Genomic DNA, 16,953 nt, shown 5'->3' with positions numbered 1-16,953 from the left:
AGCAGTTCTTGAGGATGAGAAGAATTTCTCGAAGAATGCTCTCTTGCACTCATCCCAAGTAGTGATAGAGTCGTTGGGTAGAGACTTCTCCCACTGACGTGCCTTATCCCCTAAAGAGAAAGGGAATAACTTCAGCTTCAAGGCGTCCTCAGACACACCATTGGTTTTTGACAACCCACAGTAGCTGTCGAACCTATCCAAGTGATCAAATGGGTCCTCTAGAGCCAAGCCATGATACTTGTTGTTCTCGATCACGTTGAGGAGTTCTGACTTGACCTCAAAGTTGTTGGCTGCCACAGCTGGTGCTCGGATTCCGAATCTTTGACCATGTATGTTGGGGCGGTCGTAAGTGCCAATGGGTCGAGCTGCTCGCTGTTGGTTGTGTGGAACGTTGTTGGCATCATTTTGAGGTATGTCTCCCATATCAGTATCCAATCTCTGCAAGTGAGACTGTTGCTCTTCTTCTCGTCTCTTTCTAGCACACTCTCTCTCTAAAGCTCTGATGTCTGCGGCTCTTAGAACTAGGTTTGATGAACCCTTGCTCCTCAAGTTCATACACCTGTAAAGTAAAGGGAGGTGAAGAAGGAGAATCAGTAACAAAAGAAAATAAAAATGACTTAGTCTCAAGCAAGTGTTAGTCTCAAGCAAGTGACTAAATCTCAATGTTTAAATCTACTCAGAATTTGGCAACGGCGCCAATTTGATGTTAGGAGTTTTCAAGGCTCCTAAGACAAATGTTGTAGTATAGTGATTGTCGAACCAGTTCTGAGGGATATCAAAGCAATGAGAATGCAAGTACTCACTTAATCTAAGTGCAACCGATAATTTAAGAGGTTTCTAAACTAATGATTAATGATAAATGAAATGACTTTATTTACTAAGGGAAAAGAGAACTCATGGGCATAGGGATTAGACCTTGGGTGATCAAGTTTCGAACTAAGGATGACAAACGATCAATCAAACTATCAACCTTAAGCTTAAACACAATCCTAAACAAACTCTATGTCTAGATGAATGTTCATTTACTAACATATCTCAAACATCAAATGTCTTTGGTTGAATAACATGAAAGCAATCATTACTAACAGGTCTATTGACTATCTTAACACCTTTAACAACAAATGTCTTTGGTAAAGTATGTTAAAATCTTAGGAGAGTTGTCTCAGACATTTCATCAAACACATTGTGGGTGGGAAATGTCTAAAGATCAACTTTTGAGTGGCCAACTCATAAGATGCATTATGAATACTCTACTAGCAAGGAACAAGAATGATCTACACTAAAACATCCTAGAACTAACCTAATCACCCTTGATCTCCCTAACCCATGAATTCAAAAGGTGATTACTCACTAATCTCCATGATTCCTCTTAAACTCATATTGGATTTCAGATTAATCATGTAGAGAAATAGATAAGAAATCAACAAGAACACAAGATGAAAACAATCAAATCTGAATCAAAAAAAGTTTTTACTAGTTGTTCTTCAGAAAAAAGATTGTTTTTCTCTGGTGGCTCCCCAAGTACTTAACTTAGGTTTAGGCAATCTAAAAACAATAAAACAAATGACCAAAAGACCTCTGAAATAACATAAAAATCGTCCAATCAAACATGCGGAGCGACCTAGCATAGTCGCTCCCAGGAGGTCGCTCCCGACGCTTTTCTTCGTGTCTCGCCCCGTCAAAATGCGAGCGACTTGAGCTGGTCGCTCTGGCTGGGAGCGACCTTGGTAGGTCGCTCTGAGGGGTCGCTCCAGGATGCTCGATTTTGGTGTCTCTGGACGAGAGGACGCGAGCGACCTTGGTGCGTCGCTCCAACAAGTCGCTCCGGACTTCGAGAGCGACCTCAGTGGGTCGCTCTGAGAGGTCGCTCCGGGCTTCATTTTGTGTCGTCTTGCCATGGAAACGCGAGCGACCTCGGAGCGTCGCTCTGGCAAGTCGCTCTGAGAGGGGTGTCTCACGATAGAAACGCGAGCGACCTCTCCATGTCGCTCTGGCTGGATCGCTCCGGGATGTGTGTCACAGCGACTTCACGGCGTCGCTCCGGTGAGGTTGCTCTGGTGCGCTGCTCGTCCGTTAATCGCTTTAAACACTTCTTTTGAGCTCCAAATGTACCCAAATGCCTCCAAGAACTCCATGTGGTACTCCAATACCTGATAAAGACTCATGTATGCAAAATGCAACCTAAACATGGCTAAATCCTAGTCTATGATCAAAATACACATGGGTGAATGGATAAAACAATGTAAATATGCAAGATATCACTCCTCAAATACCACACAAGCATGTTGTATGATGAGTTGATGACATGTCTCATGGTAATAATGTTATCCCAACTCTTGTTTGGCAGGAATTATCAACTGATTCATCTCAACATGTCCGCTCTGCTCTTGCTTCTGTAATAATGAGGATGTCTCCTATCCTTGGCAAGGTATGAAACTGAAGATAGATAACATTTTCCACATCATGTTTACCTTATCAGTAATTATATTAACATATTAAAATCTTCAATGGCAGGATTCAACCATTGAGCATCTGCTACCAATTTTTCTTTCCCTTGTGAAAGATGAATTTCCTGATGTACGGCTCAATATCATAAGCAAGTTAGACCAAGTCAACCAGGTTTGCTTCATCTCGCTTCTCTTGTCTCACAACTTAGCTACTTATACTTATATTGATTCTTTGTTTTTTCAACTCGTAACTGAATATTTTTTACCACTAGGTTATTGGGATCGATCTGCTATCACAATCTTTGTTACCAGCGATTGTAGAGCTTGCTGAGGATCGACACTGGAGGGTTCGGCTTGCTATAATTGAATAAGTTCCTCTGTTGGCTAGCCAGTTAGGTATAGGATTCTTTGATGACAAGCTTGGAGCTCTTTGCATGCAATGGCTGCAAGACAAGGTTCACCTTGAATCCTTTCATATTGGCATTAATTAATCATCCACTTGTGATTCGGGATATTAACGTTGTTCTCCTCTCTCCTCTGTCAGGTCTACTCTATTCGTGAAGCTGCAGCAAACAACCTAAAGCGCCTTGCAGAGGAGTTTGGTCCTGAATGGGCAATGCAACACTTAGTTCCACATGTTTATTCTCATTAACATCGGTATTGTTTGAGCTGCATATGTAGAGTTCCATATTGGACCTTTTCTTTTGTTCTTTCAATGTAAACAGGTACTGGAGATGGTAAGCAATCCGCACTACCTACATAGGATGATGGTTCTACGAGCAATATCTCTCATGGATCCTGTATTGGGATCTGAAATCACATGCTCTAAGTTTCTTCCTGTGGTGGTTGAGGCATCAAAAGACAGGTAATAACAATAGAGATGACTTTGGCTAACTTCTTCAAGAAAACATCTTAGTTTTGACGTGTTGTTGTGCTAATAATCTGTGCAGAGTTCCAAACGTCAAGTTCAATGTTGCAAAACTTCTGCAATCCCTCATCCCCATAGTCGACCAATCACTAAGATGAGAGATTAAAAATATAACACAATTGCATCGAATATATAATGCAGGTTGTTGAACTTTGGTTGTATCAAAAAAAAAATTGTAGGTGGTGGAGAAAACAATACGTCAGTGTTTGGTGGACTTGAGCGAGGACCCTGATGTTGATGTTGATGTTCGATATTTTGCAAACCAAGCGCTTCGTTCCATTGACGGTGCCGCAGTTGCACAATCATGAATTGTTTTTTTTTTTCAAATGTATTAGTGATATATAATCTTATAATCCTCGATATTAATTGTGTTCTTTGCATATTACCTTGGTTTGTTTGTGTAAAACGCCATTTTCAATTTCTGGCTATGAACTGCATTTATATATTAGTGATATATATAAATCTTTTAATCCTGTTATTTGTGATGCTTGCTATTTCATTGGTTTGTTGATGTAAAACGCTAGTTTGGTTGCTTGACTATGAAGTAAAATTGTATTCCTTTTGTTACATGTTCTTGTGAGCAAAGTCTCTGTTTCCAATATTTTCATTTCTTAGTTTACCAAGTAAGGACTTTAGTTTGGCTAATAGATTTCCTTTCAACAAACCAAATTCGACTTGAATGGTTTAAGGGAAGTAGATTGCTACGTTTTGATCAAGCAAATCGTCCACAACTTATAACCATGATTTTGACAAAAAAAAAGGACATGCGCTGTGCTATGGTAATACTATCTAGAACGTCTGTGCTATGGTAATACTATCTAGAACTATCTAGAACGTCTAGCTCACCAGAAGGAGTAATTAGTTTTAATCTTCACCAATCAGTTTTGAGGCAGGAAGACAAAAACTTGCAAGTTCTGTTGAAAACACATATATATATATATATATATATTTTCATGTGACGTCCCAGGTTCTAAAATGCGGGCGCCTAGCCGATTAAGCGCCCGACTAGGCGCTTGGCGCGGATCTTCCGCCGCGAATTGGGCCAAATCGGCTCAATAAATCAGTTTGCCATAAAACTACACTTAATTGACGAAAACCGGGCTACAAGCAGACCCATTTCGACTTGGAAATGATGAGAGACCTTGTCATGTATATACAGGGAACCTCAACACCTCTCATTCTCTTAGTTTGTCGATGTGGGACAAATTTAAGTAGTTTTTATTTTTTTCTTTTTCTTAAATCACACTAATAAAAAGAAATAAAAAGACCCCTCTGCTAAGATTCGAACCTATTATCTCTTAAAACATCAACAAATCCCGAACTATTGGACTATGATGTATTTATGTTTGGTTTTCAGTAGTTTTCAGATATGTTAGTACATATACATATATTTATAATCAAAAAGTACAAATAACTACTTCCCAAGTACTCTCTGATTAATCTCCGATTAGTTAACAACTCGCTAGGCATACACCAACCGTCCTACTCACGCCTAGTGCAATCTCAAACATGGGTGAAGTCTTTATCGGTGATGCGCAGTAAAAGGCATATATATCCACAGTGACGAAACCCAAGGAACAACACATTTTCTTATTTTTAGCATCTTTTGTAAACTCTAGTTAGGTTTCTTGGGTCCCACACGATATTTATCGTGTCAGGTGGCAAGATCTCAAGGGCTGAAGAATCCGAATCGAATCAAATTCACCCCTAAAAGAAAAATAAAAGCATTCATCTTTTTCACTCCTGTATCAATCAGCTGGAAGTTTTCGGAGTTTGAAGCTGATTCGGAAGCCATGAGCTCGGTTTTGCAGGTAGAGTCAAAAGATATCTGTCGATTTTATTTTTTTCTCTGTGGGATGGTTAATCTTTAGTTTTTTTATTTATTTAGGGTTTTACCAAGTCACTGGCGATGACTTTTGTATCGGAGATTGGCGACAAGACGTTTTTCGCTGCTGCTGCAAGTTTTGTGTTCATCTTTGCTTTGCTTTGCTTTGAGTGTTTAAAGTCAATGGCTTTTCTGTCGGATTTGCCTCTTTTTTTCTAGTTTAAAGTCAACATTTGCATCCTTTTGTTCTTTCAAACAGATATTGGCGATGCGTTATCCGAGGAGACTTGTGTTGGCTGGTTGTGTGTCCGCTCTTATCGTACGTTTTCTTGACTCAGTTTGACTTACTGGTTTCAGTGAGATTTTTTGGAAGTTCATGTCCTTTTCTCATTCTCTAGGTCATGACTATCCTCTCTGCTACTGTTGGATGGGCTGCTCCAAATTTGGTTTGTTTTTGGCTTCTGCTTGCACCTGCTCAGATTGTAGTTTGATTTAGGTTTTTTTTCTTCTTACTAGTTCCCTTTTGTGAGGGACATTTTCAATCTTTTACTAAATGCTGATTCAAACTCTCCACTTGCAGATCTCTCGCAAATGGACCCATCACATAACTACATTGTTGTTCTTTGGGTTCGGGCTTTGGTCTTTGTCCGACGGTTTTAAACAAGGAGGAGGGTAATTATTTTTATTTGACATCCAAGATTATTGCGGTTATCTGATTTTTTTTTCTTTGCTTGGCAGGGAATCAGAAGAATTGGCTGAAGTCGAAGCAGAACTGGTCTGTTTCGTCTTTCCGCACGCTCTCCTTCTCACATTTTAGATCAATGCTTTTCTGGTTTTGACTCTCTTGTGTGTGTGTGTGTGTGTGTATTATCACAGGATTCTGATTTGAAGGCTAATGGTAAAGCTACAAAAGATAACAACAACAGTAAGGTATGGAACTCAAAAAAAACCCAAGATTACAGACTGATTGTATGTGCTATGTTTTTACCAAACGACCTCTTGTCATTGTAGATTGAAGATGAAAACAAAAAGCAGAACAGGCCGTTCCTCACACAATTCTTCTCTCCAATCTTTCTCAAGGTAAAATTGAAGAGCCTCTCAGAATCTTCTCTCTCAAAAAAAAAAAGCAGTAAACCTTTCTGAAATTAGTTTCATGTGTTTGTATCTCCATCTCTTCTTGCAGGCATTTTCGATTAATTTCTTTGGTGAATTTGGTGACAAGAGTCAGGTTTAGCGCTCTCACTTACTCGATTAATTGACTCAAATCTTTAAATGCTGTACATAGCTCACCATAACTTCTTCCTTTTCAATAGCTTGCTACAATTGGTTTAGCCGCAGATGAAAATCCGTTTGGGGTGGTCCTTGGCGGAATTGTGTAAGTTTCACTGTAAAACCACTACAGTCGTTCTGTGTTTGAAAGCAATGTTGCTGACTAATCTTGTGCCTAGACAGCGCACAGCTATTGTGCACCACTGCTGCTGTGATTGGAGGAAAGAGCTTAGCTTCTCAAATATCCGAACGAATAGTAAGAGAACATCCTTTCTGCATTCGAAACAACATAACTAAACTCGGTTCTAATGGTGTCGTTGTTGCAGGTTGCTCTTTCTGGTGGAATGCTTTTCATTATTTTTGGCATCCAATCCTTTCTCACTTCTGTTGAGTGAGGCCTAGTTTTGTTTGTTTGCAAGTAGTGCAGATGATGATGATGATGATAAAGGAGCATCAGTACGCGATAGTTTCTTAGATCATTTAATACTTGATATTAGATGATTTAATACTTGATATTAGATGTTTTACACAAGTTACTTGCAGAAAACAAATCTTATCTACAGTTAAAAGAAATACATTTAAACAGGCTTAAACAGCCAAATGACTTCAATAAAGTTGGCGTTCCCTTTTTTTTTGTTTCAATGAATTTATGTGATTGATTTTGAAGTTGGTATGTGAATGCATACGAAGAGAAACCCAAAATGATAGAAGTATCACTGTTCCTAAATTTGATTCGACGTGGTGAAAAATAAAAACAGCCAAGTGGTGCGAGAAACATTTTCAGTACAGAGCTCAGCTTGTAATAACTTTGTATCCATCACGCCTATAATAATACCAAAAGTTCTTTTATAGACACAAACAAGATGAGCTCCAAAATCCAACAGCCGTACGGTAACCATTCACTGTATACTCCAAAAAAAAAAAAAAAAGAGAAACCATTGAAAACAAAAAAATCTCCAAGGAACATAGGTACAACAGAAAGCCTGTTCTTAAAATCAGAAACGTTACTAATCTCCAAGCATCAGAAATATATGCGAGTGTGGCGATGTTGAGACTTGAGAATGTGAATCAGAAGCGTTACCAACAAATTCCACAACGCATTAACCAAATATGGGAATGTGGGGGAGATGTTGATGATGATGATTATGTGAGTCAATGGATGGTTTGGTTTGGAGAATGGTTCTGCTAGCCGAGGAGATCTTTGAACAGTGTAGGGTTCTGACTTGTTGGGTTCACACCCATCTGTCTAACAAGAGCATCTTTCTCTAGAGCTTCCTTTGAGTTTGGTCCTTTTGTGGTTTGAGATTGATGATATGTGCCTCTGGAGCTATCAGACAGCTCTGATAAGAGAGAGTCAACACTTGTGGTTGTCTTCACAGGTGCACTTGCATCTGTTGAGTATAGTCCCATCACATCGGTTGAACCACCACCATCTTGCCTTGAAGACTCCATAAGCCCTTCCAACTCTTTAAAAGGATCCGTCGCTGCAACATCACTTGTGCCAGTTGGCTCGTCAAAGTCGAGCAAGTCTGGTACAGGGATTGGACTTTCCTTGGGGACGGTTGCAAGTGGTTTGTTAGCTGTTCCTTTTGCGGGTTTGTGACCACCAGAAGATGACTTTCTATCAGATCTTGACGATGATGATGATCCACCAAACAAGGATGCTGCGAGTCTCTGTTTCTCATGATCGATTTCTGGTTTCTTTGATTCATAACTGCTTCGAGGTTTTGAGCTAGATGAGGAGGCAACTCCACCACCATCCGAGTGAGTACTGGTACCATTTGCTGCTTGCGGAGGAGTAGAAGAAGAAGCGGATGTGGACGACTGATAGCTGGGTCTACCCCATTTTTGTTTAACTCCATCGAGTCTCAGCTTGATTTCTGATGACTCTCGTTCAGACACCGAAGAAGAAGTTGAAATTGGCTGGTGTGGCTCGCTATAATAAGAAGGCTCAGGTACTGGAACAAGCGCGGCCGAAGGTTGTGATGGTACTGATGGCTTTGGAAGTTCATAGGCTTCGAATCTGAGAGCATGAGATGTAACTTCATGGTGATCTTGAGAATGGTAATCGGTTGTTTCAAACATTCCTCCTGAGCGCTCTCTCTCAGAAACATATGGTTGCGCTCCACTCTCAATAGCTTGTTGGATGTAGCCATTGAGAAATGAAAGATCCTTATCAACCTAAATTCAGAAAAATGGACTATAAGATTCAAGAAATCCACGTTACAAGGGAATATGCATGAAGAGAAAAGGTTACCTCGATGTCCTCGCAACTAGCATCTAAAGGTAGTATACTCTCCACAGCACGGGCATCTAGTGCAAGGAGAGCCTGAAGTTCATATGCACGTTGCTGCAGATCTGTTGAATGTGAAGCAAGTAGCTCCTCGATCAAAGATTGGCACTGCATTAATAAAACTAATCAGTCCATGACAAAGCAGGGTTTTTGATCGTGTTTTCGATTCCAGAAACGTTTAAAGATACAGACCTCTGGCAAAACATCCACTTTTCTCCCAGATGCAATTTCAAATGCATAAATCTTCATTAGTGCAGAAACAGCATATCCCTTCAAAGAGGACAGAAAACAATTACCACCTTTCAATCAGAAAAAAATGGATGGCGGTAAGATGTAATATCATCACTCGTATGTACATGTACTAGTAAAGGATCCTTGATCAGACATCTATAAATAAGAAAGTTGTAGATTTATTACACTGGCGAGTTAGCATGCAATGGATTCGTCACATTTGCAATGCATTCAGTCTTCACTATGTTTTCCCTATGAAGCTAACATTAACGGAGATCTCAAAGAGAACTCGAATCTAGCAAGAAGCTACACTACAGGAAAAACAACTAAACAGGCAAAGGTTTATAGGTGCATCATATTTGAATGCAGCGGAACTACCTTAACAGTTTCGTCACTTGAGTATGCATCAGCCACATCGCACAGCTTTCCACTTATATAGGAGGCAGAATACTTCCCGTCAGCAGTGCCATATTCTCCCAACACCCAAGAAATGACCTGGATATTAAACCCAAAATTAAGAAGCATAGATTTAATGTGCAAAAGGTAAGTGGAGAGGTCAGAAAACAAAATTCGACCTGAAGAAACAGGGATGGAAGCTTTGGCTCGCTGATAATCTGCAAGTATGATTCTACCTGCATCAAGAAAAGCACACTCATAAGCACAATACGAAAAACAAAGTATCTCAACCAACGAAATAAAATGTGGAAGTAAGACAGATGATCAGAGTTACTCCTAACTGTAAGATTACCATTTGAGATACCAACTCATTTATGTCTAAGAGGAGTCCATATATCACCAAAACTACAACACCAATCTCTTTGTACACAAAAGCAGAACGAACACAAATGGAATGAACAACATACAGCTGATAATCTAAGCTTGTTGTCTGCATCGTCATCGTCCTCTCCAAATCCTTCAGCAATCAAACGCATGAGATTATGTGCCACCTTAATATTCACCAAATCTCCTGCATGCTCGAAGACTTTGTTCATGATCTGCAGTATGAGCAATTTTAAATTTCTGTCAACCAAAACAAAAGTATAATAAGTAGGCAGTGTCCAAGGGAGGTCGGCTTGTACCTGGATAAACCATTGATTGCTTGGAGCGAATTGTTCAGCCAACTCAACACAGCGAGATGCTATCTCAGTTTTGTAATGATTGTCATTGATACTAATCATGTAATCAATCATTCGGTCTACTATCACTTCTACATTGGAGGACTTGGTCATTTTGTACAACAATTCAAAAGTTTTCCTCTTTAGTGTGTCATCTGGATCCTGTTGGAAAGTAGCAGCAAAAGAAACATCAGTGCTGACACGAAAACAAACAACTAAAGGAAGTGTCCTTTATAGCTGCTCACCTCCAAACAATCTATCACAGCAAGTTGGTGCTGCTCAGCAATGTCAGAGCTTATTTTTATCAATCGACCAAGACCATCAATCCCCATGTATTTCAGATTGTGACTATCACTCTACAAATAGTTACCACAGGATTTAGATACAATCATAACTTAAAATATACACATACATGTCAGAGAAACACAAAACCTTTAAAAACTTGGAGATAGCCTCAGCAGCATCTTCTAACAGCTTGGGACTTGGAATAATACAAGAGATACATCGAATACACTCATAAAGGATGGCATTTCCTATATTGGTAGAGGAATCACACTTTCTGAACAAATCTCCAAGCACCATGTACATCATATCACTCGCACTCTTATCACCACTACTCAGCAGCGCCATTATCTTCAGCAACTTGATCTAAAAGTGACAAACTTGATGTCAGCAATTACAAAAAGTAAAAACACACATACAAGGCCGGTCCAGGACAAAGCCGAATGAAACATTCACCTCCAAATTTGAAAAAAATATATATTTGTTTAATTGAAATCATTACTAAATCGCCTGCAACCCCCAAAATCTGAGGGCATACATATGAAGGCGAACCTGGATGAAAGGTGCAGGCATTTGATGGTAGTCGTAACTCTTTGGCAACTTTCTCTCAGTGACCTGTTTAAGAATGCCGACGAAGCTAGAGACTAAATCCTTATACGAAGCAACATCTTCACTAATGAGATCAAAGAGAGGACAAAGCGTAGCGCCCATCACTCCCGGATCACTGTCACACAACTTCCTCCTGAAATTGGAAACCAAATGAGAAACCGAAGACGGAGACTTCCTATGAAACCTATGCAAAGCCATGATCGCTTTCTTCCTCACAGCTTCTTTCCCGTGATTAAGCAAATCCACCACCTGAGGCAAAACCGCCGGGATCGTCTCCTCGTTAATCAACCTACAGACGGCGTTAAGCGCGGCGCAGACGACGAGGTAGTTATCCGATCTGAGATCTTTCTGAATCGTGTTGACGATGAGGATGATGAGATCGTGATCCTCGTCGAGGAAGAGCGTGACGGCTAAGTAGCCGGTGCGCTTGAGGAGGAGGTTATCGTCGTGAGTCATCTTGACGGCGTGGATGTAACCGAAGGAGGCGTCGTGGCCTAGCATCTCGATGTACACGAGGCGGATGATGTACTCTTTCATCTTCCTCTTGGGGACGTCCGGCTCTAGCAGCTTACGTTTGAGTATGTCGATCTCGCTGAGGACGATGCGGTCTTCCTCGGCTTTGGATCGTGACTCGCCTATCGATTTGACCAGATCGAGAAACTCTTTCGACTGGCCGAACCCTCCTTGCGACCCCATCGCTAGCTCTCTCCCGATTGTCTTCAGCTGCTCCATTCTTGATTGGATTGTTAGGCTTCTTCTTCCGATCAAGTGTTTCCTCTCCTTCCCTTCCCGTGAGCGTTCGGTGAGCTCAGCTCAGATCAGATCTGGAAGGTGGACAAAATGTGAGAAGAGATTTTTTTTTTTTTTTTTTAATTAGTAAACCAGGTGGTCTTTCGATAGCTAAACCAACACTCTCTTAACCAGAATTTGATTTTTATTTTACAAACCAACAAAAAAAAATTACAATTGATTCGTGTTGTGTTTTTTTTTTTTTTTTGGTAAATTGCATACTTGTATTAAACTATTAATCTTCTTATATCTGAATATTTTTTTTAATCTTACATCTGAATTTAGTTGCAAGTTGGAACTAGTTCATAATCACCATCTTAAAGTGCAGTTTGCTTTTTTAATTTTTTTGGGTAAATTATTTTTTTAGGCCAAAAATGATAATTATGTACTACTAGGTTAATCTCATTTACTTTATGTTATATTAGGGGGATGTCCGCGCTTCGCGCATAATATTGTTTTATTGTTGTTTTATTTTTGGATAATGTAATTATGTGGTCACTTTTATTTGTTAAGAACATTATTTGGTGTTTTTATTGTGTTATGTAGTAGTAGTAGTGATATGTTAATATATTTTATCTTTATTTTTCAATAATGTGTTTCGTGTGTATAGTACTTGTTGGTAGTCAAGTGAGCTTCTAGTATAAAAATATATTGAATTTCAATAACTTTGCATTTATATATTTGTTGATTCTAAGATAAAATTGTATTTTATCTTTTTCATATTTTTGAACATTATAACTTTTAAGATATTTTTTGCTTTCTTCTCATATTTAGGCATTAAGCCGTCAACATCTATGTATTTTGTTTATCTTTCTCGTATGCGGTGTTTCTCACCATCACCAAAAAAGACTCACTTCCTGCTCTTGTTCTTTATCGCCTTCTTCACCTTGAGATTTCTGGTATTTGTTGTAGATCGGGTTTAGGATTTCTCAGTTGTGCGGTTGTTTCTCGCATATTTTTAGGCTGTTCCATTCAATATTGGATGCTCCTCTTATTCTTTAGATTTCAGCTGATGTTAGAAATTATATATCCTTGGGTTGGATCAGAATTTAATCTTTTGATGTTGTCTTTCTCATTGTTGGCTTACCGTTAATAGTTCCTGCTCGTCTTGGTTTTTAAGATCTAGTTTTTGGTGATTTGATTTCTATGCTCTTTTTCATGGCTCGAAGACGGCACCGGTGTATTGCTGATTTTGTTGGTGCTTGATAAAGCTTCTTTGTGTTATGGGGATCACTTTGTTTCAGATTTTATCTTTATATCCTTCTTTATTTCTATTTGTTTTGGCCAAGACACTTTAAGGTCCAGTAAGGTAAGTTAGTCTTCGGTCTTGATCTCTTTTCCGTTCCAGACCTTTATTGAGATAGTATTAATATGACATTTTGTTTTTCTCCATGATTGTTGAGATTTTAGGTTTAAATTTAGTTATTTTGTGATTTTAATAGTTTAATAAAAATATAGTTTGTAACTGAAATAATAGAAAATAGTAAAAATAATAAAATAGTGAAATTTTATGAAATTTTCAGTTGTCAACAAATTAAAAATTTAAAATATATTTATACTATTTTACTTATTTCTTGAATTTTAGTGACCAATAAAATAGATTATCAAATTACGATGAAGGTTAGTGTGAGAATGATTAGATAGTGCACAATTAGAAAAAGAAGGACTAAATAATAATAGTATAAAAGAACAGGGATCTAAAATACAAAAAAAATATATGAGGACATGTGTCGAAAAACTCTTTCCCACTTGTCAAAAGAAGAGAAAAATCCAACTTTATATATATATATATTAGTCTAAATATTTTAAAATGACAATACTACCCTTAATTTCAATTAAAAATTTGAAATTACAATTAATAAAACAATTATTAAATATTAAAATATAATTTTTAACTAAAATAATTTTTTAAAAATTTAAAAATCCCAAAAAAAAACTAAAGTTCGAAGCTTTTTTCTCAAAGGGATTGATCGATCCCGTAAGAAACCGTTCGATCCTGATAAATATATCCACAACAACGAAAATATGCGAAGCATATGCTGATCGAACAAGCCGAGGTCAGTCGATCGCATAAGCTCGATCCCACTTCCTTCGATCGGTCGCGTCTTCGGGATCGATCGATCATGTGCCCAGGTAAGTCTTTCAAATCGATTTCCTGGTTTTCGTCGGTTAAATCCGGTTTGATTTCCACTTGATTTGAATCGAACAAACACGGGTTGAACTCTTAAAACTCGATTTCTAATCAATCAAACCCATTTTCTCTTCTCATTGAAGAACAAAGGGGAGAAGAAGATGACGTGATAAGAAGTTTTCAAATTGATGTTTTAATTTTTTAAATTTATAAATTGATTTTATAAATCACAATTTTTTTTTAAACGATTTAGTAAATATAAGGAAACTGAATATTTCCAAATGTTCTCTCCCCATATTTTTGGAACTGATTATCCTTATCCGTAGAATTTGTATTCTACTATATGTAGAACACAATAAACATGTTTGAAATTGATTTCTAATAGTTTTAGATCTATAGCAATGTGTGGATTCTGATTTCTACAGATTTTAGATTTATAGTAATGTGTAGATTTTGGATTCTACATATTTTAGAACGATTGGTTAAGCGTGAAATGTGTTTTCTAAATATTTTTAGATTATTATTATTTACGTAGATCACATATTCTAAACATATTAGATTCAATGAAAAAAAATAGATTACATTTTCTATTGTGTAGAATGTATATTCTACTTTTTGTAGAACAAAATATGAAATTATGATTTAAACAATTTTAAAACTGGAAAAAAATACCAAAAAGTTGATATAGGTATTTCATCAGTAGTTATTATTTTTTAAATTGTTTTTGTTTATAAAACTATTTATTTGATTTCTTTTGGAAAATACTAAAGCGTATTAGAAGAAAAGATGGCGCAAAAAAGAAATTAGCCTAATAGTGTTATAAATCATATTTTGGATGTCCATAACTGGCCCAATGCTAGAGAGAGGGAGAGTCGGCCGTGAGGAGAGAGAGAAAGAGAGAGAATCGTCATCTTGCTTTTTCCTTATTAGATTATGATTTGTACTATTTCCATATTTGTATTTCCTTTCTTTAGTCTTTCTATTAATCTATGACGGTGTAATTCCCTATATATAAAGGACACACTTTATGTTTATGAAATAACATAAACAAGAATACACAAATTTTATACTCTAGTTTCACAACACGTTATCAGCACGACGCTCTAACCAACTGATCTAAACAAACCCTAGCCGGCGAATCCATAATCCCCTCGATGATAAACCCTAACCGTTGAGAACTCCCGATCACGAACCCTAAACCTAATACTCATCTTGTTCCCGTTCGTGACACGATCCCAGCTCATGACCTCAGACCGTCTCAGCTCGATCCCGAGACACGATCTCAGTCAGCTCGCGATAGACGACTCGATACCGCTCGCAATAATAGCTTGTTTCCGTTCGTGATCAGACGATCTCAGCTTCAGCTCGCGTTCCCGATACCAGCAAGGACAGCTCGAGATACGCTCCAGCTCTAGACGACCTCAGCTCGTTTGCGTATCAATCTCAACGTTCAGCTCGCGATCCTCATCTCATTGGTGGTCCATTCAACCCTACTTGAGATTAAGGTAACCCTTAAACCCTAATCGAAGCCCTAGGGTAATAGATCAAAACCCCATTGAGTAAATCGAAGCTCATAATCATAAGTTTGATTCCCTAAACCCCAATTGATCTAAGGATCAAAATCGTTTCCTAATACCCTTAGCCGCATACATGCATAATGCATGCTATGCATGAAATCGATTAAAACCCTAAAGCTAATGCATAATCGATTTTATCCAAACCATAATTAATCAATGAGATCGAAATTGATTGTTTGAATGATTGTATGTTTGGATATAGTATGCTAGCCTTGATTAATTAAAACCGTATTGAATTTGATCACATAGAAATCGATTGCTAGGATTGATAATCTCATTCTTAAATTTGGTTGTTTGAATTGATAAAACCGATTGAATGATTTTCAAATTGAAGTCGTATTGATTGTTTGATCGAAACCCTAATGTCTTTAAATTAAAACCGAATACTATCTTGTTTGATTGATTAAACCGAATGCTTGAATTGAAATAGAAATCGATTGCTAGGTTAAATGATTTATGCATTCTCATCTTGATTATGATCCGGCTAGTATTGATAGTTTTCATACATTCTTGAATGAACCCTAATTGTTGCATTGCTCGACTGCTTGATTGCAATTATACATTGAACTCTTAGAAAACCGTTTGCTAAGATTGAAAACGAATAACCATTGTATTGATTGCACTGAAACCGTTTGCTAAGATTGTAGCCGTGCGGCTTGTTTGCATCATGCATGCATAATAGTACGAACTGATTGCATATAGAATCCGAATGCTAAGATTGAACATGTATGCATCATATACGAATGACATATTTGCATCATACCTACAATCCGGATTGCTTGAGCATATTTATTGCATTCGCTTGAACACTTTTAAATCTAAATTATGAAACATATGATTTCAGATGTCGAAAATCAACAACTTAGATTTTGCTGCCCTAAGTCTCTCTGGAGATAATTACTTGCAATGGGCACTTGATGCTAAGATCATCTTAAAATCCAATGGACTCGGTGAATGTACCACCGAAGGCAATAATGCAAGTGAGAAAGATAGATACAATGCGATATTAATTATACATCATCATCTTATTGAGAGTCTCAAAGATCAGTAGTTGACTATTGAAAATCCTCTAGACCTTTGGACAGAGTTGAAAACGAGATATGATCACCAGAGAACGGTGTTATTATCAATGGCTATGTATGATTGGAAGAATCTCAGAATCCAGGACTTCAAGTCCGTAGACGAGTATAACTCGGCCCTGTTTAAGATAGTTTCTAAATTGAAACTGTGTGGTGAGGATATAACGGATAAGGATATGCTTGAGAAAACCTTTTCCACCTTCCACACAAGCAATGTGTTGTTACAACAACAGTACCGTGAGAAAGGCTTCACAACTTATGCTAATCTGATCTCTTGTCTCTTGCTCGCTGAGCAGAATAATGAACTGTTGATGAGAAACAGTGAATTGACACCTCTTGGAACAAACCCATTACCTGAGGCACATGCGACCGTAGAGG

At 38.0% G+C, this 16,953-nt stretch overlaps 3 protein-coding genes across 4 annotated transcripts; 2 read left to right on the top strand and 1 right to left on the bottom strand.

The window, feature by feature from the left end:
* Positions 1 to 2,305: 2,305 nt before the first annotated feature.
* On the top strand, positions 2,306 to 3,683 carry LOC106399856 (serine/threonine-protein phosphatase 2A 65 kDa regulatory subunit A alpha isoform-like). Its single transcript, XM_048757276.1, has 7 exons — positions 2,306 to 2,428; positions 2,515 to 2,619; positions 2,720 to 2,794; positions 2,992 to 3,084; positions 3,173 to 3,312; positions 3,398 to 3,452; positions 3,555 to 3,683. The coding sequence occupies exons 1-7, from the start codon at positions 2,306 to 2,308 to the stop codon at positions 3,681 to 3,683; spliced, it is 720 nt and encodes a 239-aa protein (XP_048613233.1).
* Positions 3,684 to 4,963: 1,280 nt separating this feature from the next.
* LOC106400847 (GDT1-like protein 4) lies at positions 4,964 to 7,097 on the top strand. Of its 2 annotated transcripts, none has more exons than XM_013841236.3 (12): positions 4,964 to 5,186; positions 5,264 to 5,332; positions 5,460 to 5,519; positions 5,599 to 5,646; positions 5,781 to 5,872; positions 5,939 to 5,975; positions 6,077 to 6,130; positions 6,212 to 6,280; positions 6,384 to 6,428; positions 6,514 to 6,575; positions 6,653 to 6,725; positions 6,796 to 7,097. In XM_013841236.3, exons 1-12 carry the CDS (start codon positions 5,169 to 5,171, stop codon positions 6,862 to 6,864), a joined length of 696 nt encoding a protein of 231 aa, XP_013696690.1. In that variant the 5' UTR covers positions 4,964 to 5,168; the 3' UTR covers positions 6,865 to 7,097. The 2 variants fall into 2 exon arrangements, with proteins under 2 accessions (XP_013696690.1, XP_022559524.1); XM_022703803.2 differs by having other exon boundaries at positions 5,044 to 5,186; positions 5,264 to 5,337.
* A 201-nt stretch (positions 7,098 to 7,298) lies between these two features.
* Positions 7,299 to 11,860, bottom strand: LOC106398791 (AP-4 complex subunit epsilon-like). The gene is made up of 10 exons (XM_013839301.2): positions 10,943 to 11,860; positions 10,541 to 10,756; positions 10,354 to 10,464; positions 10,073 to 10,270; positions 9,857 to 9,988; positions 9,569 to 9,625; positions 9,372 to 9,488; positions 8,955 to 9,032; positions 8,727 to 8,870; positions 7,299 to 8,650 (listed from the first exon to the last, which is right to left on the bottom strand). Exons 1-10 carry the CDS (start codon positions 11,729 to 11,731, stop codon positions 7,655 to 7,657), a joined length of 2,838 nt encoding a protein of 945 aa, XP_013694755.2. The 5' UTR covers positions 11,732 to 11,860; the 3' UTR covers positions 7,299 to 7,654.
* Between the last annotated feature and the right edge of the window lie 5,093 nt (positions 11,861 to 16,953).

Source organism: Brassica napus, chromosome C5, assembly GCF_020379485.1.
Source record: "Brassica napus cultivar Da-Ae chromosome C5, Da-Ae, whole genome shotgun sequence".
Lineage (NCBI taxonomy): Eukaryota > Viridiplantae > Streptophyta > Magnoliopsida > Brassicales > Brassicaceae > Brassica > Brassica napus.
This window is presented reverse-complemented; position numbering and strand designations above follow the sequence as displayed.

What these genes read in the sequence shown, in the direction of transcription:
- LOC106399856 (XM_048757276.1), top strand. Translation starts at nt 2,306, where the DNA reads ATGTCTCATGGTAATAATGTTATCCCAACTCTTGTTTGGCAGGAATTA. An exon ending in AGTTAGACCAAGTCAACCAG is followed by an intron (nt 2,620 to 2,719) that starts GTTTGCTTCATC and finishes TTTTACCACTAG; the next exon opens with GTTATTGGGATCGATCTGCT. An exon ending in GTTGAGGCATCAAAAGACAG is followed by an intron (nt 3,313 to 3,397) that starts GTAATAACAATA and finishes TAATCTGTGCAG; the next exon opens with AGTTCCAAACGTCAAGTTCA.
- LOC106400847 (XM_013841236.3), top strand. An exon ending in GTTGTGTGTCCGCTCTTATC is followed by an intron (nt 5,520 to 5,598) that starts GTACGTTTTCTT and finishes CTCATTCTCTAG; the next exon opens with GTCATGACTATCCTCTCTGC. An exon ending in CTCAAATATCCGAACGAATA is followed by an intron (nt 6,726 to 6,795) that starts GTAAGAGAACAT and finishes TCGTTGTTGCAG; the next exon opens with GTTGCTCTTTCTGGTGGAAT.
- LOC106398791 (XM_013839301.2), bottom strand. Translation starts at nt 11,731, where the DNA reads ATGGAGCAGCTGAAGACAATCGGGAGAGAGCTAGCGATGGGGTCGCAA. An exon ending in CTATCTCCAAGTTTTTAAAG is followed by an intron (nt 10,465 to 10,540) that starts GTTTTGTGTTTC and finishes AACTATTTGTAG; the next exon opens with AGTGATAGTCACAATCTGAA. An exon ending in GCAATCAATGGTTTATCCAG is followed by an intron (nt 9,989 to 10,072) that starts GTACAAGCCGAC and finishes CTCATACTGCAG; the next exon opens with ATCATGAACAAAGTCTTCGA.